Here is a 24,423-nt window from a genome sequence, read left to right as displayed (position 1 = left end):
CTCACTGGTGGCACCAGTCCTCTAGAATGCTAGCTGCACTTGCAAGGAGAGCCACTTAGAACCTGAGGCCTGGCCTGCCTGTGCTTCTACACGGAGCTCCAGTGTTTGCTGCTCTCTGGGAAGAGGCTCTGGGGAACTCAGCTCTCCCAGCTTTGTGGCCAGTATAGCTAGCCAGCCCCACCAACACCAAAGCAGCCCACCAACACCAGCTGCCCCGCTCACTGAGTTCTCAGGAGACTGTTACTAGCACGTTCTCCAACCATTGAATAAGGCATGAGCTTGATTAACTTGCATACAAAACAAAAACTGCTCAACTGATGTTAAAGAAACAGTGCTACCCAGAGGGCCATGTTCCTTGAGTCTGCTGCCCCTGGTAATCACCAAAAGCAGGCAGTACCTTGAGATCCCAAGAGCTCCTACGCCAAGTAACCGAGCTGCGACAGTGGTCTGGGTGGGACAGTCTTTAACTGGTTCATTGCCCAACACAGTCCTCCTGTGCACTGAGAGCTGCCTGTTGAGAACAGTATGTTCAAGAACCTGTCCTCCCAGAAGACTGCGGCATGTGCCTTTCTTGTGAGTCTTTATTGCCATCCCCACTGTTTACTGTATTGGGAATTGTCTGGGCTTCACCCTCTGGCATCCCTAATCCTGGAGCCTCAAGAAGAAATCCTGCATCTGCAGGACTCCCCAAGCAAAAATCACAATTGCAGCCTGTCGGAAAATAAGGGTCCACTACAGAACTGGTCAGGGAAAGGTGGCCTGAAGGCTGACCCCAGGAATTTACTGACTATACAGTTTGAAGAAGCTTAAATGCTCATAGTTTAGTCCTCAGAAGGCATTTGCAGAAGATGCAGGAGCCAAGGAGGAAGGTTTATTTCTTCCTTGAGTCTACCTAGCACACTCTTAAATCTTTGCGGCCTTCAAAACGTGACAGACATGAAAGAAAGGGTGGTTCGGGTCTTGGGCCCCATCACTTCACGTGAAAAAGGTAATGCCTTTCTTACCCTTCCCTACTCTGCTGATCTTAAGAAAACAGGAGGCCAGAGAAGTAAACCACCATTTCCCAGGGGACGCATAAATCCCCCTGGCTAATTTCCAGTGTGCACATGGAGAACCTCCTGCAAGGTTGAGGGGTGGTGCATTAAGTAGGAGCCACGGCACCTTCACCATGGTATGTCCCCCCGAAGTGCAGTCTGTCACAGGGCTGGCAGCTCACAAAGCAGGGGTTGGCCTTGCCTCAGGCTTGGTGATATGCTATTGAAACCCATAAGGTGAGTCTGCACTGCCACTGGCTGGAGAGCTCCCCTTTCTGAGCAAGTGCAGGGCTGGAGCACCACAGGGCCTGGTGTGAGGCCAGCCAGCAACCCAGGGAAATGCAGCCCAAGGACCACTTGGAAATCTGACAACTTTAGGGCTGCTCCCTAAATGATTGCTCCCAGCCAAAAAGCATTGCTAGTACTTGGAAGAGGCCAAGACTGTCCTCCAACTGAGTCAGCTAGCACAGCAGAGAAAGCTCTCCTTTTTAAAGGGCTAGAGGGGGTTGGCTGCAGGTGGGTATGGACTTGCAAACTCATCTAAACCAACTACCTCAAAACAAACTCACAATATCATTTCCCCTTCAGGAGCGGGGACTCTGGGAGACTGGCATCTGCTGATTTGGCTAAACGGACAGCACGCTTGGAATCCAAATGGGTCTACAAATGTTTTCACTGATTGTCTTTCTGGTCTCTCCATATTTTAGCTTTGATCGTTGTGTAAGCCACAGCCTGTCTAGTGGAATAAGTGATAATGAGCAAATTAAAAAGGCACATTGTGCTCCAAGGGGACTCGTCGGGCAGTCGCTGTGATGGTCCAGGGCCACTCAGCTCCAGCCTCAGAGTCACCTGCAACGAAAACCACTTCTTGCCCTCAGGGATGGAGTCAGTGCTGTTGATGGGACTGCTCACAAACCCAGACTGGCAGATTCTCTCTGGAGGGGGGAGGCCATTCTTCACAGCAGGAGAGAAAGGAGGGCGTGTCTCTCTATCGAACTGCGGCCGTCAAGTTCCTACTGACCTTCAGTAAGTGACCTTTTTTATTCTGAAAATCAGGGTTTGATAAAGGTGGTTCAGAAATCACTTTTCTTATATTTAAGGGCTGTGACGTCACCAGAATCTCAGTTCTGGCGAGAGCACTGTTGTGGGAAGCATCTCATGAGACATACCAGTTGGAGCAGAGTTCCCTAAGGCCAGGGTGGCCTCACAGTCACCTCCTGCTGCCAAGCACTGAGCAGCCAAAGCCTGTAAGCAGGGTGGGGGAGGGAGCATAAGCCAGCACCCTAGCGCTCTAGGCTCTGCGCCTGTGCTGTTCTGAGAGGAGGCTGCTCCCCCACCATTTCCCCAGGAGAACAGCACACTAGTGCGGTGACCTCCTAGGGATCAGCAGAGGACTTCCATTGAAAATAATGGAAATTCACATTGGTGCGCATTTGATCCTAAAAAGGTAAGTCTCTTTTGATCCTTGAAGATATTCTCTCAAGCCAGAAGGACAGGTAGGGTGGGGAGGACAGATGTTTAAAACGGAGGATGATCCATTTCATCGAGCCAAGAGGCTGGGCTAGTTGGAAAGTCGGGATAGCCTACACTGCTTCCTGTGGAGATGTCAGAGGTGGGTCCCCCAGCCATGGCTCTCAGCGTCTGGCTCACTCCCTGGCCTGCATGCGCAATGATGCCCAAGTTACTGTCCACTGTGTAATCCAGCCCATTGAGCAGAGGAGCGTGGGACGGCAGGGACGATATGGAGGATGGAGACTGGGGGATTCCATAGGGGCTCCCATCCCTCAAGTCCTGATAGGATTGTCCTGTCCCGTCCATGGAGAAGCTCCCATTCATTAACTGTCCGCCTGTAACGTCCCCCACGTTGCCATAAATCCTATTGGTGTGGCCAAGTTCTGAGAGAATTTGATCCTCTGTGGACAAAAGAACGGAGATTTATTGTCAGCCAACAGGATTCCAATGTTCCTGTTCTTTACAACCTAGGTAGGAATACACATGACCAGGAAAGAAGCTCGAGGATGACAGCTGCTAAACAGGGATCAACCACCACCATGTCAGCCCGAGATTGACCCACATAAAGGGGGGCAAATAGAAGAAACACCTGCGGAGACTAAATTCCTAGGACCTAGAAGTCTGGACAGTGTTTGGTGAGTGTGTTGGTCCCATGTCACTCATGAACTAAGATACTCTGGCTACACTGAGGACTATGAATGCCTCACATCACGGTGGAAACTCTGTGCTGACAAGATTTAATCTGAAAGCTTTCAGGCAAAGTAATGTGCTTAGGTTGGCTGGTTGGGAAACAGGCAGGCCCATATGGTAAGGGTAGCTGAGGACCACTCTTAGACATGTGTACACTGTTCTTCTGGTCTACTTGGGAGAGATTCAATAGCAAATGACTTGGTTTGTCTAATACAGTCTTCACTGGGGACAGTGTTGACTTGATTAAGACAAATGGACCTTGTTTCTTAGAGAATTTCACTAAGGGGATCTAACAGGATCTTTGCCACCTGGAAGAAGTTACCTCTCCAACCGAGGTGGCCGTTTTAATCTTAAGAAATACATAATTACCCGGAGAGAGCAATGATATGTCATCCTGGGAGCACACCTGTACCCAAAAGAAAGGAGCTACAAAATGAGACCTGGCAATCCTGTATGTTCCTAACATGGATTCCAGCAGCTCAAATGAGATGAAGTGGCTTTCCTAACCCTGCCAAGAGGGCTAGGAGGTGAGCATGAGGCCCTTGAGCCATCCTGGGGCCCCAGAACAGACCTCTAGGCTGAGCTACCATCCCCTCAGGTGAGCAGCTTGTTCTGTCCTCTGCCCCATAGACTTTTCTATTCCCCACCTGGACCTGTGCATCAGTTCCTATCCAGGCTCTTTAAAGGGGCAGGAAGGTGAAGGCTCAGCTTCACCGTAAAATGGCCAGTATTTGGCCTTTTGCATATACCTGTCATCCCAGAGAACCAGGGCCCTCTGAGGGAGCCACAGGCTCCCGTGGGGACAATCGTCCCTTCCAAGGGTAAACATCTGCTGGGCTTTTCCCAAACACATCCAGAGTCATTTGTGTTCATTGACTCCCCACAACACCACTGTGAGATGGGCAAGGATGTGGTTATTCCCTACTTATAGGTGGGGAAACTGAGGCTCAAGAAGTGATCCATGTGACAGAGCCACAACTGGAAACCCAATTTCTGACCCCAGCTCTGAGGACTCAGGCTAGGAGAATAGTTACAGCTATTTGCAAACAACATAAGGACTCAAAACACAGTCATTTGCAATGTTGCTGATGCACCAATTTGAACTTAGCACATGCTCCAAAGCATTTGTGTGTGGGCAGGGGCAGGATAAAGTGCGCAGAGGGGAAGGGATTCAGAAGTGAGGCTGCTCCCCATCTCACATGCACTCACAGTAGTGATTTCCCAGGGCACAGACTGAGACCCGGCTCTGTTCACAGGTGCACGGGGTGGTAAGGGAGCCCCAGTCGGCAGGAGGGGAGGCCTGGGGCTCACAGTGCTGGGGAACCAGCTTGCATATCTCAGCAGCAGAGCTCTCGTTCTCTTACAGGGCCACTCCATGTTCCCCCACCCATCACTGCCAGGGGCAGCGGGGAGCCTGTGTCCAGGAGGGAGTTGTCCAGGCCTCAAGAAAATCCCTCCTGAATGTCAAGGATCACTGCGACTCGCCCCTCCAGCCCTGCTCACCTCGGAAGCTCAGCTCACTGTCACTAACCCCACAGTCCTCTGCAGAGCTCTCCTTCTCCTGCTTGCTGCCGCCCCGGCTCCTCTTGACACTCTTATAGAACTGTCCCCAGCGGTGCCGTCCTGCGTCCTTCTTCAGGCGCTTCTCCTTGGCCCTTCTGTTCTGAAACCAAACCTGCCACACAAGCACAAGGCACACATTCAGAGGATGCCCACAGCCCCCAGGTGACTGGAGACAGGGACTGGAGTTCAAGGCCAGGAGTACACTGTGCCCATGGCTCCTTCTGCCTGAGCCTCAGATATCTCCAATTGGGCAAATTCCCCAGGATCATGGCCCTGAGCCCCAAGTCCCCAAAAGGATCAGTGACACAGTATGTATACCACTCCCATGCCTTCCCATGTAGAGGGCACAGACTGGCTCTGGACCTCCCAGGAGTGTCACTGGGCCCCGGATCCCAAGGCGGCAAATGAGTACTGGGCCAGGTAGCTGGTGTCTCACCTGTACGACCCTCATGTCCAGGCCCGTCTCTGAGGACAGCTGCTCCCTCACGTGCCGGGCAGGCTTGGGGGAGTTCTTGTAGGCATTCTTCAAGGTCTCCAGCTGCTTGGCTGTGATGGTGGTCCGGGGCCGCTTAGCTCCTGCCTCTGAGTCATCTGCAATAAAAACCTTACTGGTTGAGTTCAGCCCACCTGAAGCTCCTGGGTCTCATCCACCTCCTCTCCTCACATGTGATCTTGCCTGCTCTGGGCAGAACAGTGGGGAGGCAGAGTGGCATGGCCCACTTCTGCACCACAGGCTTTCCAAAGTGACTTGAAGTGTTCCATTCCACGCATCTCCTGTCATGCCCAACACTCTGGTGGACTTCCTTGTGAGTATGACCAATGCTGTGAAGGTGAAGGAGCTAAAGTCTGGGTTCAGGGCTGTCCCACATGCCCCTGCCCCTCCCTCCAGGGACCCTCGCAAGGGTGGCCCACGCATTCACCAGTCATCTACAAATGTTCATAAATTATGGGCCAGAGCCCACCACCCAGTCCCCTCCCTGGAGTCCTGAACCCAGAGTGGAAGGATTCCAGAGCCACTGTGGCAGACACAGGAAAACCTCCAAAACTCTACTTAATTCTGTTTTAGGGAATCCTCTTGTCTTCTGCCCATATTTATAGAGATGCCAGCATGATAGCAGATATCAAATAGTGCACTTTTAAAATACCTATACAGTCTTTATATATAAAATCTGAAATAGTGAAACCACCAAAAAATTTTAATTCATTGAGAATTGCTTACTGTCAAAGTAGGCTGCCCTAGTGAATCAGAAATTGCTCTCACCACAACCAGATGGCAGTGCCCCTGGGATACGCCCTGTCCTCCTGGCGGGTGGGCATGGCTTCCGCACCGCTGTCCACCTGCACGGGACCTTCTTCTTGCAATTATGGGGACTATTATGCTGTTATTTTAACATTCACTGTTATTATAATTTAAAATCTTCTTTATATCCTATAATAATGTCATCCAAGTATTCATTAAGTAGTGGTGGCCGTGCTCATGCTGAAAAATGCACCCAAAAATCAATAACTTTGGTACGGAAGTTAAATGTGATAAAAGACTATGAAGAAGGCCAAGCAAGACCATGATACCCTGGGCTGTTAATTTAGGAAAGAGCATTCTGCAAGGTATTAGAGACAGTGCTGAGAAAATAAAAAGTAGCATTAAGGCAAAGATACATCTCACCGGTTATGGATTTATGTGCTCCCAGAATACATCCCTCCCTTACTTCTTACATTAATCCCTATGGGAAAATTAGCCTTAAAATAGGTTAGTTTTGAATTATTCAGGGTTTCTTAGCACTTGTCCCTGGCACAAAACACAACCTCATCATATTGAAAATGTTGATATCCAGGGTGGTAAAACAAAGGAACAAAATCATTCACACTAAAGTACAAACAGCTGATATCGGATCCTTTGTGTAGCACAAGGGAGGGAACTGTAAGCCTGAAAGAGGGTGTAGCTTAGCAAGGAGGAATTAAAACATAAAAAGAGCCAAATGTCCCAGAGCAGACAAAGGTCCCCTGCTGCCCTCAGCATCACCCCGAATTCACAGGATGGGGTGGCGTGACCCCAGCGTGACAGAGGAACCCGTCAGAACTATGTAGCCTTCAGCTCCTTGAGAACCTAAGCGGATCACACCTCCCTGTTCACATTTCTCCTCCATGCTGGTCTCACCCTCACTTAACATCCCATTCTACATGCTTCTCCTATTTAAGCTCAGGAAACAACCCCATGTGGCAGGTGCTATTGTCCCCCCTGGAGAGCTGAGAAGGGACCCTGACTTGTGAGTGACCCAGCAGTGAGGCCCCCAGGTTCTGAGGCTAAATCGCATGTCTCTATGGTCCTACAGGTCTGCTTAGTGTTAGCCCTTCCCTGCACCACCGGCAGTGGAGGATGCCAGGCCAGGCCAGGCCAGGTGTGCTCAGGGCCCAAACGAGGCCTCTGACAACAAGCTGGCCCCAGGGGAGGCCGTGCAAGTCTCGGTATCTGCTGAAGGGCATCAGCGCTCCAACGGCAGCTTGGGACCTGCAGTCCATCTGCTCTGATGGTTCATCCCTGACAAGACGCCCTAATCTTCTGTGACATCATAACTGACTTCAAAGCAACAGCATCGAGTGAGTTTTAAGGAACCAGAGCAGATAAATCCATTAAAGCAAAGAGCCTAGAATGTGCTTACAGAGGCCCCAGAAAGAGACTAAAGGCCTGTACACCCCAAAAGGCCGAGCTGGGGGTGGTGGGAGGAGAGAGGAGGCCCCTGACTCAGCACCCCTTCCCACCTTCCACCAAAGCCAGCTCAGCTCCAGCCGGCTAGCCCCAAGATTACCTCTGCCTCCTCACCACTGCGAACCCTTCATTTCAAACTGCATATACAGAGCAGAAAACTAATTTCCCCATGTAGTGGTCAGATCTCTATGGCGTGTGGGGGCCCAGGAACGCTCTAGAAGGAGATACTGACACTGTTGCTATTTTTTTCTCCGTCAAGCCCAGAGCTGTCAACAAGAGCCGCTTTCCACAGTGATACCCTGAGCTGATAGGAATCCTAGTCAAAGGCAAACAACCTTGGTGTTTTGTGAGTTTGTGCATCTGAGATGCCCAGGTTGGGTTTGGCCAAATGCCATATTTTGAGCCAGTGGAGGACACACCCCCTGTGGACATAGCCGTGTGTGAGGAGCCCAACTAGGGCTGCAGGAGGGGAGTGTTGGGCTTGGCCTTTCTGAGGGGAGCTCGGAGCAATGGGGGTCCAAGCCCAGTCTAGGCCCTAGAAAGGCTCGGGGCTGCCCAAGAACATGGCATTGGAGGGCAGGAGCAGCTGCTGCCCATGTGAAGGCAGGTTTTCCAGGTGTGACATGCTCGGCCTGACATCAATGTCAGCCTGGGCTTCTGCTGCAGATCCTGGACAATGACTGAGGAGGTTGGGGAAGGTGGGGGGGAGTGTGGACACTGGCTCAGTAAGCACTTGGCTCCTGCATCGGGGCTTCAGGAGACATGAGGGGTCCTCACCCCTAAGTCCTTACCTCATGAGGGGAAATGGAGCACAGCTGACTGGAGTCCAGAGTGATAGGCCAACAGGTACTGAGGTAAGTATGCCCCCCAATGTACAAGACCAAGGAGTACGCCCAAGTGTCCACTGTAGGCAGAACACCCTCCCAGCCCCGCCCCAGGCAGGAGCCACCCAGATAATGACACATGGCCCCTGGCTGCTCCTGAGCCCAGTGTGGACGACCGGTGCGCTCACTAACCATACTTGCTTAAAGCTGCCATGAACCAGCAAGCGCTAAAGCAGTGGTTCTCAACCTTCCCAATGCCGCAACCCTTTAATACAGTTCCTCATGTTGTGGTGAACCCCAACCATAAAATTACTGTCATTGCTACTTCATAACTGTAATTCATAATGTAAATATCTGATATGCTATATGTGGTCACGACCTGCAGGTTAAGAACCGCTGTGCTAAAGGACTGGGGATGTTGAGAATTAACTCCCTGTTGAGATGTGGGGCGGGTCTCAGGAGGCAGGTGTGAGCAGGGCTCTGAGGGACTCAGAGGGCCCAGCCTGAACAAATGCCTGGCGGGGGACTGCAGGGCAGTGCCACCTACCGTTCTGCTTGGCCGTCTCGTAGTCTTCCTTGCACACCAGCCGCCCATCCTCCATGAGGTAGAACTCATCCCCCGTGGCCAGCTGCCGGTTACAGATGATGCAGGCAAAGCAGTGCAGGTGGTAGACGAAGTCCTGCGCCTTGCGGACCACCTGGGTCGGGGGGATGCCCTGCTGGCAGGCCGTGCATTTTGTGCCGAAGCGCCTGTCAGGACGGCATGAAAGGATTAGGGCACAGGAGGCCAATGGTTTCCTCCCATTTCCCATCAGCCCCTCTCCCACCCCACCACTCCGGTGTCCATGGGCATCACCCCTGGACCACCCAGTGCTTACCATCTGGCCCCCAGCCTCTCACTGACCTCACTGCTTTGGGTGTGAGCTCTTTAACCACAAAGTGAAGGGGCTGGATCAGAACTAGTCTCTCCTGTGCCTTTCAAAGGCTGACATGACACCCCAGGGCTCCAAACTGTCCACCCGTCAATTCACCCAACAGAGGAGTGTCTATGTCCCCTGCGGGCAGGCCGTTTCACCCTCCGCCTCCTGGTTTCTCCAACTCTGTGGTGAGGCCTAGAAGACCAGCCCAGGGGCCACTGCTGTGCCCATACTGGTGAGCATCAGGCGGCCGGCAAAGTTCCTCTTTCCACGCTCCCACAGGAGGAGCCGTTTGGCAGGGAGAGAGCACGTGCACATCCACCCTGGAGTGCCAGGCACTGCACGTGGGCAGCAGAGCACGGCCCGCCTCGCCCCTCCATCCTGCACAACCAACCCTCCTCGCCCCTGTGCCAGCCTCCATCCCCTTCCCATGCACAGCCCCTGAGATGTGGTCCAGGGTGGGCCCAGAAGCTGCATGTTCATATCCCCGTGCCATTCAGGGCAGGGAGTCTGCAGACCTGGCTGGAAAATGCCACTTCCAACCCCTCCCTGGCCTACCCCTCTCCGGACCAGCACTGAGGCAAGAGGAAGGCACCTGCAGCCACTCTGGGCCGTTAGGAAGGGAGGAGATGTACACATCTCGCAAACAGCCCATCAGGGTCCTTTAAGCTCCTTTCCCCATTCTAGCCACAGACACACAGGACACACGAGCAGCCATAGAGGTCAGCAGGGACTTGGGGGCCAGTACAGACATGGGCGATGGAGGGGGCCACTCCGCTGCAGGTGAGCCTCCCCCGCTTCAGGAGGGAGGCGGGAGGGGTGGGGAGGCAGGGGCAGAGTTTAAAACAGCAATCAACCTAATTATTCATGACATTTCACACAGCACAACTTTATCTTCTTCAGGATGAAAGACTTCGCCTAATGGATCTGGGGAAGGTTTGATTTTAATGGTCCTTTTAACTAATGCTTATAGGCAGCCTGATTTCCCCTGAAAGGACAGTACATATTTCATCCACATTAATACCAAATAAATTAATTATGGTCATGGCTATCATGATGAATCCCAGATTAATGCAGAATGATGGGTCTCTTATGCAGTAATGATACCTGCTGGGGGCTGAGGGCCTGGAGCAGGCAAGCCAGCTGTGGCTTCAGAAGTCCCCCTTCCAGGACATGTCATAGAGAGAATTGGGGGGGGGGTCTCTCTACGTCTAGATGGTAACCCTGAGAGAGCCAGGAGTGTGGCCCAGGGACTGCTCTTCTGAGATGAGGCCTAAGAAGGGTGCTGGGGTGTGAGGGGCTGAGGCATTTGGCTTGGGAGGGCTGCAGAGCTCTGAGCTCCTGGAATGGCTCAGGGTTTTCTTGGGGGCAGGAAGGGGGTGCATGGAGCAGGTCTCTACAGCGGGCAGGATGGGGCTCTTCAAACCATCCCCAAGTTTTTCAAAACTGCGTCCAGAGGGGGACTTGGGCTTCCAACAGGTTCTCAAAGGGGTCCAATCCCGAAAAATAGAGTTAGCATTTGTTGAATCATAAATCTGAGAATAAACAAGCATGTTTTCAGAGGATATGCACAGAAATGGCTAAATGTGAGCATGGAGAACAAAGTATACTATCAGTTCTAGACAGTTCTATACCTTCCAGGACACAGGTGAGAACCAGGCTTCTCAACACCTGCCATCTAACCACATTGCCTGCATTCAAAAGGGAAGCAGGCAGGCACCGGCTCTATCCTGTGAGTGTGTGTGTGTGAGTGTGTGTGTGTGTGTGTGTGTGAGAGAGAGAGGAGGGAGGGAGGGAGGGAGAGAGAGAGAGAGAGAGAGAGAGAAGAGAGAGATTGGGAGAACAGAGAGGAAGGAAGTCCGTCTAGTATGTGTTCTCAGAGCATGTTTTCAAAATGCCTATTGTGTTTGTATCCAGTCCAGGCCAATTCTCAAAGCAGGTGTTCAAAATAACAGGAGCCCTTGCGCCATGCTCACTGCAAAACCCTAAGTAAAGCACCCAAATCCAGGTGCGGGCGCCACGGCAGAGCAGCTCCTGAGGAGAACCGGAGTTTCCAAAAGCAAGTCTTCCCTGTGGCCAAAAGATGGAGGGGCAGGGGCTGAAGGGGGCCTGTGGGGAGACTCCAGGAGAGAGGAGACCGCCCCGCCCCCCAGTGGCCACCCACGGACAGAGGGGGCCACTCTCCCCACCACAAGGCAGACAGTGGCTTTCGGTAACCAGAAACCCAGTTGACACCAGCGCCCCAGCGACGTGAAAGATAACGGGGTATAAATTTAATCTACAAACCGACAGTGATTCATGCGTGAGGGTGGCAAGTGCACAAGAAAAATGAAAAATAAATGGACTTTTCCACCAGCGTTTTTTAGCAATTGAAGCAATTTTCCTGATTGTGGGATTTATACCGACGGTAAGTGGAAGTTGCTCCTTATTACCTTGCTCCTCTGGAGCACAGCCAATGGGACCCTCGGCAAGGGGACTGTGTGCTCTCCCTCGGCCGAGACAGGACTCCCCGCACAGCCCGCCCTGAGGGGCACCCGCCCCCACTCAGCCACTGGGCCCGGACTAAGGTGCCGTCCTGTGGGGCTGTGTGTGCGATGAAGACACTGCCTCTGTCTCCAGCTCTAGGACCAGCCCATCAGCCATAGCCCGGAGAGGCTACACAACTTCTGGGATGGGCATGAGGCAGCCATGCTTAAACTCCCTGGGCTAACTGTGAACTTGGCTGCTTCACAGAAGCAATAGTCTAAGGACTGAAGGAAGCTGAGGTGGGGGCGGAGCTGGACACTGGCCAGGTAAGAGGCTTCCAGGGATTTCCCAGGCAGTCCCCCTGCGTCCTGTCACTGAGCACCTGCTGTGTGCAGCGCCCTGCCTACTCAGTGCAAACCGCGCTGGCCTCGCTCAGCAGGACCATCACCCTGGTCAGCTCTGCCTGGCCAGGTGTCAGGGAGCCCAGGGGAAGCCGCTGGAGCCGCTGCATCACTTCCCTCCTCCGCCCAGCATCACTGGCCATTCTAATGGCCCTGCCCAGCGTGGAGTCGGCAGCGAAGACCCACTGACCGGGAGAATGGATGCACGTATGTGTGAATGAATGCCTGAACTGCTCATAAAACACACATCAGAAGGATCGACACTCAACATAACCACAGCTCCTAGCAAAAGCTTTCCTAAGAAGGGACTTGAACCCCGGGTTGAAACGGGGCCCACGGCGTCCTAACACATAAACTTTCCTGGCGCTTAGCTGTCATCCACGTTCCCGAGTGCTCTGCCTGAAGGTGATGCCTTCCAGCAGCTGAGGAACAGGCTCGGGGGGCAGTGCCGGCCGCAGCTCACACGGGCAATAAGGGTCTGAACTTGGTGCTTCTAACAGGATGGCTAGCACACGCAGGCAGCAAAGGCAGCAAACATCCACTGAAGACGTCTGTGGCACCTGAGTCGAGGGCCCTGTTCCCCTCATGTGTCCCCAGCTGCTCAGAGCCACTGAGCAGGAAGTTCCCAGGCCTGAAATTTAGGGGCTGCCCTGGGAGCCTTCACCTCTGGGGTGTCTACCCCAACAGCCACGGTCACACCCCACTCACCACCTTCATGCTCCTACCACCCAGTCAGGAGTGAGGGACCTGGGCCTGCTGGCGCAGGGAACGCACCAGACATCACTGTGACATTCAGGGGCTGCTCGTGACCTCAGGACAGGACAGGCCCGTGTCCTTGGGCTCGGCCCAAACTCCCGTCTGCCCATTTGCTCCCTCCTGCTCTTGAGAGGCCTGGTGGGTCCACCCCCGAGAGCAGGGTGTCTGGGTCCCAGAAAGAGACTATGCAGGCCCTGCCGGCTCCACACCTGCTAGAAACGAGCGTGTGAATCCGCCCACGTGCTCTGGCACATTCCTGGTTTTAGGTTCTGTCCTGTGGCCAGGCCAGGAACCATGTGAAGGTCATCGTAACTGGATTAATGAAAGCAGCTCCCATTCGCTAAGTACCTACTGTGTGCCCCTGTAGGTCCATAATATTACTTAATCCTCACCACCAGCCCTCAGACCACAGCCCACCACCCACCTTGTGATGATCACTGCCCCCTCATCCCTCAGTGGGTTTAGCACCACCATCACTGTCCTTCCTGCCCCTGGCCTCTCAACTATTTGACTTCTCCTGAAGGTCATGGCCCTCTCACTCCCATGGTCTATCGCAGACCACGTTGCTACCAGAAACTGCAGCATCTCCAAGAGTACCCTCCAACCACCCCAGGTCCAGCTGTCACCTCCTGTCACTCCCTGCAGCACCCTGACGCCCAGGATTCTGCAACCTGCAGGACTAGTCCGTCTCTTCACATCCCTCACTCCCCTCCTGGCCTCGCTTACCTCCTCCAGCACAGATGCAGAGGTCCCTCTTACCAACCCCTCCCTTACACACACTCTCAACTCCCTACCCTGCTGCAACCCTCCACTTTCTCCCCCGAGCTCTGGGGGTCTGCACAGAGCTGAAGGACACATGCCACGTCTCTGACTGGCTCACTTTAAATCTACACTCTGCTCTGGACCTCGGGAGCCTGGAAACCACAAACACTTCCCTGTCCATTCGCTGTCCCTCCCTCCCACCCTCTCTCTCAAGCCCCCCATCCTCCATCTCATCTGGTGGCCCACTTCCTATTTCCCTGAAAAAAGAGAACTCTCAGCCAAGACCTGCCACCTGCTCCCACTATCCCGGCCACACCCCCGCCTGCCCTCTGCTTCCTGCAGCTGGGCCGTCCATGCTCCTGTGCAAGGCCGGCCACCCACCTTGGCACAGAGTCCATCCCTCTGCGCCTAATAAGATGATTCTTCCAGCAACGGTCCCCTTTGGCTCCCACATCATTAATTTTCCTCTTTACTAGATCCTACCCAGCAGCGTACAGCGTGCTATTATTTCTCCCACTTTAAAAAATCTCCCTTCTGACCCCCATCTCCTTCCATCTACCATGCAGATCTCTACTCTCGAGCAGTGGTTCTCAACCTTCCTAATGCCGCGACCCTTTCATACAGTTCCTCATGTTGTGGTGACCCCCAACCATAAAATTATTTTCGTTGCTACTTCATAACTGTAATTTTGCTACTGTTATGAATCGTCATGTAAATATCTGATATGCAGGATGTATTTTCATTGTTACAAATTGAACATAATTAAAGCATAGTGATTAATCACAAAAGCAATATGTAATTATATATGTGTTTTCCGATGGTCTTAGGCGACTCCTGTGAAAGGGTCGTTCAACCCTCAAAGGGGTCGCGACCCACAGGTTGAGAACCACTGCTCTAGAGTAACACTCTTCAAAAAAGGGGTCTACAGGCAGGGTATCTAACACCCCTGCTCCTGCTCTTCTCTTGAATCCACTCTAGTGGTTAATTTTATGTGTCAAGTTGACGGCCACGGGGTACCCAAATATTTGGTCAAACAGGATCCTGAGTGTGTCTGCAAGGGTGTTCCTGGATGAGACTCACACTTGAATAGGTGACTGAGGAAAGCAGATTGCCCTCCCCAGTGCGGTGGGCCTCATCCCATCAGGTGAGGAACTGAATAGAACAGAAAGGCAGACCCTCCAAGAGGAAGAGTAACTGCGCCTGCCTGGCTGCCCTGAGCTGGCACATTGGTCTTTCCCTGTCTTTAGACTCAAACGGAAACATCAGCTCTTGGGGATCAAGCCTGCTGGCTTTTGGACTGGAACTTACACCCTCAGCTCTGCTGGGTCTTGCTGACTGCAGATCTTGGGCTTCTCAGCCTCCCGAATCACATGAGCCAATCCTTACAATAAATATCTTCACTCACACACACACACACACACACACACACACACACACACACACACACCTCCCCTGACCTCTCAACAGCACTGGCTCCCTGCCTGCCTTCCCCTGAGAACACCGCACTCCTTTGGCCTCAGCACTGGCGCTCCTGGCTCTGCTCGTCCCTGCTGGCAGCCTCTCCACCATCTCCCACACCCCGTCTCCGCCTACCCCGCTCCCCCGGGGATTGCACATCCATCGCCAGTCAGACCTCTCACCTCCAGAACGGTGTGTCCCACCGCCTGCTCAGCACCCCTACTTGGATGTCCAAAGCCAGACTCCGGATCTCCCCCAGTATCCGCTCCCGGGGTCTTCCCCGTCTCCCAGGAGGGTGATTTCACTCTCCCGACCACTCAGGCCGAAAGCTTTGGACGCCCTCATCTGATTTGTCAGCAAATCCTGTTGGCTGTACCCAAAATTACATCAAGAATTGGACCACTTCTCACCATCTCCACGGCTGCCTCCCTAGTTCAGGCCCATCACCCCTCACCTGGTACTGCCTCTGCACAGTCTCCCGCTTTAGGACTTGCCCGACGTCCGTTCTCCACACAACAGCCACCAGGAGCCTGAGTCAGACCATCTCACTCCCCCGCTCGAAACCTACCAGTGGCTGCCACCTCACCTGGAGTCAAAGGTCAAGGTTCCTAAGACCCAAAGCAGGGAGGCAGGGAACAGGCTTATTGATATGCCTTGATGTGGGTGGGGTTGGGGGAACCAGAAGAGAGAAACCAAAGAACATCTATACTTACACGCATAGCCCATGGTCACAGGATATAGGGTAGTGAAGACCTGGGGTGGGTGGGTAGGGGCTGGGAGGAGGGGGGACGCGAGGGAGGGGGAATGGGAGATCTCTGTAATACTATCAACAACAAAAAATATACTTTTAAAAAAGGTCAAGGTCCCTTTCTGGCCCCCATCAACCTTCCAGCCTCTACTCAGCCACGCTGCCTGCTCACTCGCCCAGCCGCCCTGGTTCTTCAGGCCCTGCCCTGCTTCCTCGGCCTGGAGCACGCTTCCCAGACACCTGCATGGTCCCTCCTGTGTGACTCCCTCCAATGTGGCCCTCCCTGGGGCATTCCTGGCCATCTCCCCACCCAGCACTTCCTTTCCTCTCTCCAAAGCACTCCTCGCCAATGGACATGCTGTGCATTTCTGGTTTCCTGTCTTTCTCCCTCTCCAGACGGCCAGCGGGGGCTGCATCTGCTTTGTTCCAACGCCTAGAGAAGTGCCTGGCCCATGCTATGTGTTTGGTGGCTATTTGGTGAATAAATACTAAATGGCCCACGTCTGTGGCATGTGCTGATATAGCTTCCCCTGTTTGCAGACGAGGGAACAAGTTCAGAGAAGGTAGGTAACGTGCCAGAGGCCTCACGGCCATGAACGGTGGAGCTGGGATTTGAACTCAAGGCTCTTCCTTGCTCTTGGCCGTTGGGAGCAGTGGGGGTCAGGCCAGGCCCACGCCGGCCTCCGTGTGTGGGAGCTGCCACAGCCCAGCGCACTGTCCCCAGGAAACAAAGTAGCGCATAACTTAATTTTATGCTTTAATTGCCTGGGGGTGATTTACTGCAGGCCGTATATTTTTCCCCCGGCTGACACTTCCCTACATGTATTTCTTTTCGCTATCAGCACACTTGACAGGTAAGTTGCTGATATTTACTGTTACTGTATGGACTAATATTTCCAGCATATATCAGCACCTCAGCCATGTCACGGGCACGTAAAGTTCTGCCCGAGAATGGTCAGCCTTCGCCAGACATGGACAGGGGCCATATTTGGAGAAGGCCTGGCACCAGAGAACGTGAGAGCCTTGGGGTGTGGGAACTTATCCCCCAGCCCCACCCCCCATGCACACTCGCACTCGCACACCTCCCAGGCTCACCAGATCTGCCCCACACCGCGCTGCTTTGTATTTGGGGTTTTAAATATGTTTTTCTTTTCACGAGCGTTCAGTATTATTTTGAGATAAATGCTATTGGAAAGGCTTTAGAACCAGTGGCCTAGTCCAGGCCCCTCATTTAACACAGAAGGGAACTTGGGCTCAGAGAGAGGTAGTGACTTGCTCAAGATCACACAGCTCCGTTAGTAGCAGGAAAGAAGCCAGAGCCCAATTCTCCTTTTCCCTCAGCCACGCTCCCCTCCTCTCCCGCTCGGGGCAGGTAGGAGCCAACCCTCTTCTAGAAGAGTCCAGCTCCCTCCCTTAACTTCTGTATGCACGCAGTCAGCCTGCAGCACGCAATCAGCCTGCAGCACCCAGTCAGCCTGCAGCACGGCCCAGGCAGTGCCAGGTGAGCTCTCCTCTTAACCACACAGCAGCCCTTACAGTAGGCGTCAGTATCCCCTCTCACAGCGGGACAGGCTGGGGGCTGTGGCCACAACACTGACCCTCCTCCCGTGCTTGCCTCCAGGCACCCAACCTGCCCTCCTTACTTCAGGCTCCTTTCTCTGCCAAGGCCTTCGTTTAGTGGGTACCAACCCAACCTCCCCTCCCAGAAGAGCCACCTGGGAGGTTTGCTTAAAAGCAGAATCCACACTTTCAACAAGCCCCCCACGGTGCCCCTGATGCGGGGTTCCAAGGACCACTCTTTGAGAAACACTGTGTGACAGATGCTCTTGGCCCTCCTGTGGCATCTGCAGATTCTGGATCCTTCGGGATTGAAGGCCTCTCTCTCTCTCTCTCTCTCTCTCTCTCTCTCTCTCTCTCTCTCTCAGTGGTCGTGTGGCAGGCGCTGTGACAGGCAGTGGCGAGGATGTGTAGGGGCAGATGCCCCATCCGACCCTTCACACCACCCCCCAGGCTCACCCACTGTGCTGACCCATCTGCCCACCACAGAGCTCAGCCTCCTCAAGTGGGGCTTTCTGGGGGACAGACAGATCCCAGGATGCTCAGCGACAAGCCAGAGACTGGCTCTCACAGTCCAAGCCCCCGCCGCCCCCATCTGCCCCATGTGACCTTGACCAGAGAGTCAGAAGGAAATGGGGTCAGGCCGGATCACTGCGGACCCTTGAGTGCTGAGCCTGGAAGTCTCAGGAGGCCGTGGGGGCCACATGGCGAGGGCCAGGCCTGGCAGGAAGCACAACGGGCTGAGAGGGAGCAGGGGCAGCCGACTGGGGAAGATCCCAGTGGAGCAGAGGTTTGGTGACGGGGGCCTGCCTCAGAGGGGACAGAGACAGCAGGGATGGAGAGAGAGGGCATTTTAGCCCTGGCTGGTTTGGCTAGAGGGGACAGAGACAGCAGGGATGGAGAGAGAGGGCATTTTAGCCCTGGCTGGTTTGGCTCAGTGGATTGAGCGTCGGCCTGCAGACTGAAGGGTTCCAGGTTCGATTCTAGGCAAGGGCACATGCCCGGGTTGCGGGCTCGATCCCCAGTGGAGGGTATGCAGGAGGTGGCTGATCAATGATTCTCTCTCATTGATGTTTCTAGCTCTCCCTCTCCCTCTCCCTTCCTCTCTGAAATCAATAAAAATCTATTTTTAAAAAGAAAGAGAGAGAGGCATTTTGGAGGTGGGCCCCATGACTTGGTACCTGAATGGTGCGGGTGGGAGGTGAAGGACAGAAAAGGAGGTTGAGCCTCAGCGATGAGGAGGACGGGACTGCACCTCCACGCCCACCTCACCGGGACCCCTCTCTGCTTGGGGACCCCATCTCCACAGCCCAGCTGCCAGCTGACTCGCAGGCTGGTTTGCAACTCTTTGGTTCCAGACAGATTCCCCCAAGCAGCAAAGTCTCTGGGATGCAGGTTGCACAGATGTCAGGAGGATGGGCTCTGGGAGGGCGGGCAGACAGATAATCCTCGGACTCATCACCCCTGATATACAGCCTCGGGTCCCAGGGGGAGCCGCTCTGCTAAGTAATTGCTTCTGCCTTGATTACAGGCCTTCGCAAATGACTGTGGGCCTGGTCCCACCAGTGTATTTGAATCTTACAAATGTCCACACACACAGCCACTCTCTGCACCGTCTGATCATTACCTTAAAAGGTTTAATTTGCTTAGTGAGGAAATTAGACTATAAACTATTCGGAAATTATGGAAAGTCACACGTCAAAGAGACCCGCCCCTGAAGCACATCTTGCTAGCGGGTGTGTGTCTGTGTGTGTGTGTGGCCTCGCAGGTGTCTATTTAACAGAAATTAGTGGCTGGGCAAGAACCTGGCCCCAGATTAGACCCACAAACAACCCCAGAACTACAGGGGCCTCTTCCTGGAGCAACAGGGTACCAGCTAGAGGCCCCTCCAGCCAGAGCGGGGAACCCCACCCTGGGAAGGAAGGTGAGGACTGCAGTTACTGCCACCGAGCTCTGGACCCGCAGGGAGAGATGGCTCCCCCACACTGAAACAGGCGGTGGCTCCAATCACCTGCCTGCCGCTGCCACTGGACACAGGCCACCTCCCACGCCAGGCCCCCTATCTGGCCTGAGGCCCTTTGTAGCCTGAGCCCCTCCTCCTCTCTTTTTCCTCCTCCTACCTGGATACAGCATCACGACCTTAATAAGGACAGTTACTAATAGAACTAAGTACTTGCGTCCTTCACCAGACTCAGTCTCACAGTGACTCAGAAAAGGGGCTGTTTCTATTCCCATCCCTTTTCCGAGATTGAAAGGGGAGGCTCAGAGAGCTCTACACTGAGCCTGGATTCAAACCTTGTTCTCACTTCCTCTGTGAAATCCACCCCACAGAGGTTTTAGTTTTAGCCCAGATCCTGTGCGCATCTGCCCCGCTGAGCCAGGGAGGCCCAGGTCTCCAGAGCGATGGGGCCAAGGTCGACAGTGACGACTTGACAGGAGCCAGAGAAGCCACCCTGCGGCCGGGCCAGGCAGAGTGTGCCGGAGCGGAAACAGGCTGGAAACAGGCTGTTCTGAACCCGGGGATAAATCAGCGCCCGGGCTCCCAAGGACGCCGCTCACCTGCCCTTGGCGGACAGCCCTGCTGGCGGCTGGGAGAGTGACTGGGGGGGGGGGGGGGCGGTGGAACTGCCGGGCTGGACGAGCGGCTGGCACAGCTGCCCCCTGACAAGTGACACAGAGGCCCTCTGTCCCTCCAGGTCCCCGACAGTGCCTGTCTCTGCCCGCCAGGCAGGTGAAGGCCTCCGGGGCAGGGAGACACACCCAGAGAAGCATGCCATTTTAGACAGGAGCCCCTTGGAGTGGCAGTCACCCCCAGAATGCCTCCAACTCTTCCCCATGACCCCGCAGGCAGGCAGAGTGGCCAGGGGTGCAGCCTGGAACGTTCTTGAAGGCTTTACTTTAAATATTTGTATGACTGTTACCCTCTCTTTGATTCTATAGCTGTTGCATCATCATCATCACTGGTTTGTTTCCCAAGCCTTCATGCAAATCCACATGGTATCTTTACCCCGTGGTTTACCCCAGCACACGGCTTTGTGCCCGCCCCACTCTGCCAGGCTACCCCCATCTCTGTCTGAGGGCTTCTCGGTCATTAAAGGTCACCTGAATGGGAAGGTCTCAAGCCTGGGGGAGGAGGAAGAGGTCAGAAGCCAGCGCAGGCCCAGCACTGCGGGCGGATTCCAACAGCCGGGCCTCCCAGGGCTGTGGGTCCAGCGGCCACTCAGGGCCAGAAACCCAGAGACACAGATAAAGCACCCAGCCTGTGCTGGGCACGGTTTACTCACTATCCTCTCACTTCACAGCAACTCTGTGGGTGAGAATGAGGGCCTCTTAACGATAAGGGAATAGGTTCGAAGGGCCTACGCACTTGTTTATTGACAAACAGCTAGTAAAAGTCAGGACAGGGATTCAGCAAACAGAGTGGTTCCCCAAACTCTCTGCTCGTAAAACACCTCCCTTTTTAAGAAGTGCTCCAGCGTGCCAGGTTTCCCAAAGCACCCGCCATGAGCATCCCTACTTTTCCTGAAGATGACACCGGAGCTCAGAGATGTCAAGGAAGTTGCCTAAGGGCGCCCAGCACTTGAACCAGTTCCTGCAGCACAGAACCTGTCCTGCCTTCACTGCACTTCAGAGCAAGGGAGCTGCCGGGAGGGGACCCAGAAGCCCTACTCTCAGACCCTTGCCCTCCCCAGGCCCTGGGTTTCTTTGCAAGGAGACAGGGGACCCACGACATGCTGGGCACACAGTCCAGAAAGGACCTGCTCAGCAAACGCAGTTCAAGGAGTTGGCGCTTCGGCTTGCGACTGAAATTGCATGGCCTTGAAACCACACTGCTCTCCTCTCAGGCTCAGAATCTTACTTCCTTTGGAGCAAGGGGAGCCAAGAACCCGAGAAGTAACAACAGCAAACAACAGCACAAATGAGCCAATGTTATTGAACCAGAGAGAGTTCAACGCCCCCGCCCCCCAAAGAAAAATGCAACAACCACAGAGTACAACCTTCCACAATACCGTACTTCTCTGTCTGTGACACATCAACGTCGCCCTCTGCTGCCAGTCGTCAGTATTACCCCATCTCCCGGAGGTGAGAGCTAATCTCCAGCTTCCCCTTGCCGCCCTGCCCCCGTGTCTGAGCTATGACACACAACCAGGGGCCACTCTTCACATTACAGTCGTGATTCTCTTTGTCTTTAAGGAGCACAGAGAAGGAATTCTCCCTGGCTCTGACCAGGCATCTTCCAAACCCACAGCTGAAAGCTGTCTGAGGTGCAAGGTGCAGAGTTGGGGTTCCCCAAACCACTCTGATGATAAAAAACACCTCCTTGCCCTGGCCTGTTTGGCTCAGTGGATAGAGCGTCGGCCTGCGGACTGAAAGGTCCCAGGTTCGATTCCGGTCAAGGGCATGTACCTTAGTTGTGGGCACATCCCCAGTGGGGAGTGTGCAGGAGGCAGCTGATCGATGTTTCTCTCTCATCGATGTTTCTAACTCTCTATCCCTCTCCCTTCTTCTCTGCAAAAAATCAATAAAATATATTTTTTTTAAAAAAAAAAAAACCAACACCTCCCTTGAGTGAGATGCTCCAGCGTGCCAAGTCTTCTAAAGCAGCCACCAGTAGCATTTCCCTTTTTCCTGAAGAAGGCAGTGGAGCTCAGAGATGTCAAGAAAGTTGCTTAAGGGCGCCCAGCACTTGAACCAGTTCCTGCAGCCAGTGTGAGATGAGGGAGGGATCTGAGGTTCCAGAGACTGCCCTGCTCCCCCTCCCCGCCTCACATTCTCTCTGCTCACAGAGTCCCACTGCACATGTGCCCCAGTGTGCCATGGGAAAGCAGGGGCCAGGGGACATTTAAGGAGCTGTCATGAGGAGCAGAGCACCCAGCTCTGTGGCCAAGTCACAGCCTGAGCCCCAAGTGGGAAGTGGGTCCCAAGACCCCTGGTGGGAGGTGAAGCCACTCTGACCCTGAGCAACCCCTGTCCTCCGTCCTCACCTGGGACTGGGACTGCCTGCAGCTGTGCCTCCCTGTACCAAACAGCCACGGTCCCAAAGAACGGGTGGGGCCCGACTGCCTATTAATCCACGTGTCCTCCCTGGGGGGGGGGCCTCAGAGCTGCCCAATCTTCACATCTGATTGACCCTCCATTGGCAGTGGGGCGGACCACTTCCCTCCACACAGCACCCGTCACAGGGTTAATGACCTGGAATCAGCACCCACTCTGTGGACAGCTCCCCCACTTTACAAAAGGCTCCGCCCCTGAGACTGGGTCATTTCATGAAGCAGGGCAGTCCCATGGGACAAGGACAATAACTGTGTTAAATAAAGGGGTCTGTGCATCTCCCAGGCAGCCCGGGCCTCCAAGAATCGCAGGACACTGTGCAGTGGTTGTAAATTCACTGTGCGATCTACTCTTTGACAGACTATGGGCAAGGTTTGGGGCCAGGAGCCTATATGGGGGACAGAAAAATGATCGACTAACAAGGTGCATGAGGAATGAGCAAAACAAGGCAGTTCCCGCTGAGTCACCAGGAGGGAGGAGGGACAGGGTGGCCATGCCTCCCAGGGGCTCCCACCCACTGAGGAGCTGACTCTCGGCCATGGAGGATGGGCAGACCTTGGAAGGATGAACATCATCCCCGGATGATGAGACAGCAGAGCCAGGGCGTGGAGGTGGGAAAATGCAGAGCATGCCTGGGCAAGCGGGCATCCTGCGGGGAGGGGAGGGGTCTCGTACCCAGGAAAGCAGTGAGCTAAGACTGGAAGGGGGGGTGGGCACAGGGCAGAAGGCTCTGATGGTGTGATGCATCTGGAATACTCTGTAGGCAGAGGGGGCCCTGAGGAGCTGGGGGAGAGGGGTCGGGACCTGAGCTGCGAGGCAGGACGCTAGTCTGTGGGGTAGAGAGGGTGGGGGGTCAGTCGGGAGGTTGCTGCTGAGCAAGGCCGGGGAAGACTCCAAATGAGGACCATGGCCTGGGGAGGCCGGGGAGGCAGGGAGGCAGGGCACCAGCTGGGTGTCATTGTTACTTTTGGTCAAGAGCTTGTGGCCCGTAAACCGGTGCTAATCCCTCCCCAGCCTTCACTCTGAGCCTTTCCTGGGTCTAGGGGGACCCTCTCTCCTTATCACTACTTCTCCCAAACCCAAAACTGCCCCCAAGCTGCTACCGCCCTTTCCCAAACCCAGAACCAGCCAGTCAAGGTCGAAACATCAGATGGTGCCCCAGGGTGATTCTGGGGCTCAAAAGAGCTTCTCTATGGACAGAGCCCTGGTTCTGTGTCCCTGGCAGGCTTTGCCTACACCCCACAGGCTGCCCTGCCCTGACCTGCCCAGCTGGACCAGCCAGAGGTCTGAGCCAGGGCACCTCAGTTCCAACCCTGTCCCCAGATGAACAGGGAGGTGGCGGGGCCTCTTGCCTCCCTCAGCTCACTGGGCTTTCCGCAGGGAAAGGGAAAAACTGGAGGATGGTGCCCTGGCTATGGGAGCGGGGACAACTCACCCATCCGCTGCTCCCTCAATTAGATCCTCCCTCACACACGTTCTTGTTCACAGGTGCTCACAGGTACATGACACACATGCACACACGCACATGATGAAATCCACCCCATCAGGCGTCTGCAAGAACAGCCATGTGCTTGGCCAGGTCATCGCTGAGGGAAGAAGACAGGCAGATGCTTGCTGCCCACTGAGAAAGGGTGTGGGTAGAGGGGAAGGAACGGCGCAAATGCCAGAACAAAGGAAGCAAGGCGAGGGCCACAGGCGGGGAAGGAGAAGGAAGACAAGGTTGGGGGCTGGAAGGACACACGAAAGGCTTAGATGAAGAACCAGAGGCCCATCTCTCAGCTGGAGGATCTGTAGGGTGTGCCAGCTACTGCCCCACACTCAGATACACACACACACACACACACACACACACACACACACAGCAGTGCGTATCTGACCACAGTGTGATGCTAATGGACAATGAGAGCTGCCTTCTGAACACAGGCCATGCAGGCAGCCCCATAGTTATCAAGCGGATCTTTAATGTACTTTCCAACTCA

At 54.3% G+C, this 24,423-nt stretch overlaps 1 protein-coding gene and 1 long non-coding RNA gene across 2 annotated transcripts in view; one reads left to right on the top strand and one right to left on the bottom strand.

Moving 5' to 3' along the window:
- Positions 1-1,813: 1,813 nt before the first annotated feature.
- On the top strand, positions 1,814-6,450 carry LOC308533804. Its single transcript, XR_013997120.1, has 4 exons — positions 1,814-2,060; positions 2,135-2,481; positions 3,018-3,181; positions 4,603-6,450. It is a non-coding gene; the product is annotated as an uncharacterized lncRNA (long non-coding RNA).
- The window catches only part of LHX4 (LIM homeobox 4), a gene marked incomplete at its 3' end in the record, with an annotated part of 39,921 nt that continues 18,050 nt past the window's right edge, over positions 2,553-24,423 (bottom strand). Inside the window, exons 3-6 of the mRNA XM_081111920.1 lie at positions 8,875-9,077; positions 5,236-5,390; positions 4,740-4,911; positions 2,553-2,947 (exon numbers count right to left, since the gene is read on the bottom strand). Of these exons, the coding sequence (XP_080968046.1) occupies positions 2,553-2,947; positions 4,740-4,911; positions 5,236-5,390; positions 8,875-9,077 (925 nt within the window). The remainder of the gene's footprint in view (positions 2,948-4,739; positions 4,912-5,235; positions 5,391-8,874; positions 9,078-24,423) is intronic.

Source organism: Myotis nattereri (assembly GCF_964212035.1).
Source record: "Myotis nattereri genome assembly, chromosome: 18".
In the NCBI taxonomy this organism is placed as follows: domain Eukaryota; kingdom Metazoa; phylum Chordata; class Mammalia; order Chiroptera; family Vespertilionidae; genus Myotis; species Myotis nattereri.
The sequence above is the reverse complement of the archived record's forward strand: the minus strand, read 5'-3'. Positions and strand labels throughout refer to the sequence as shown.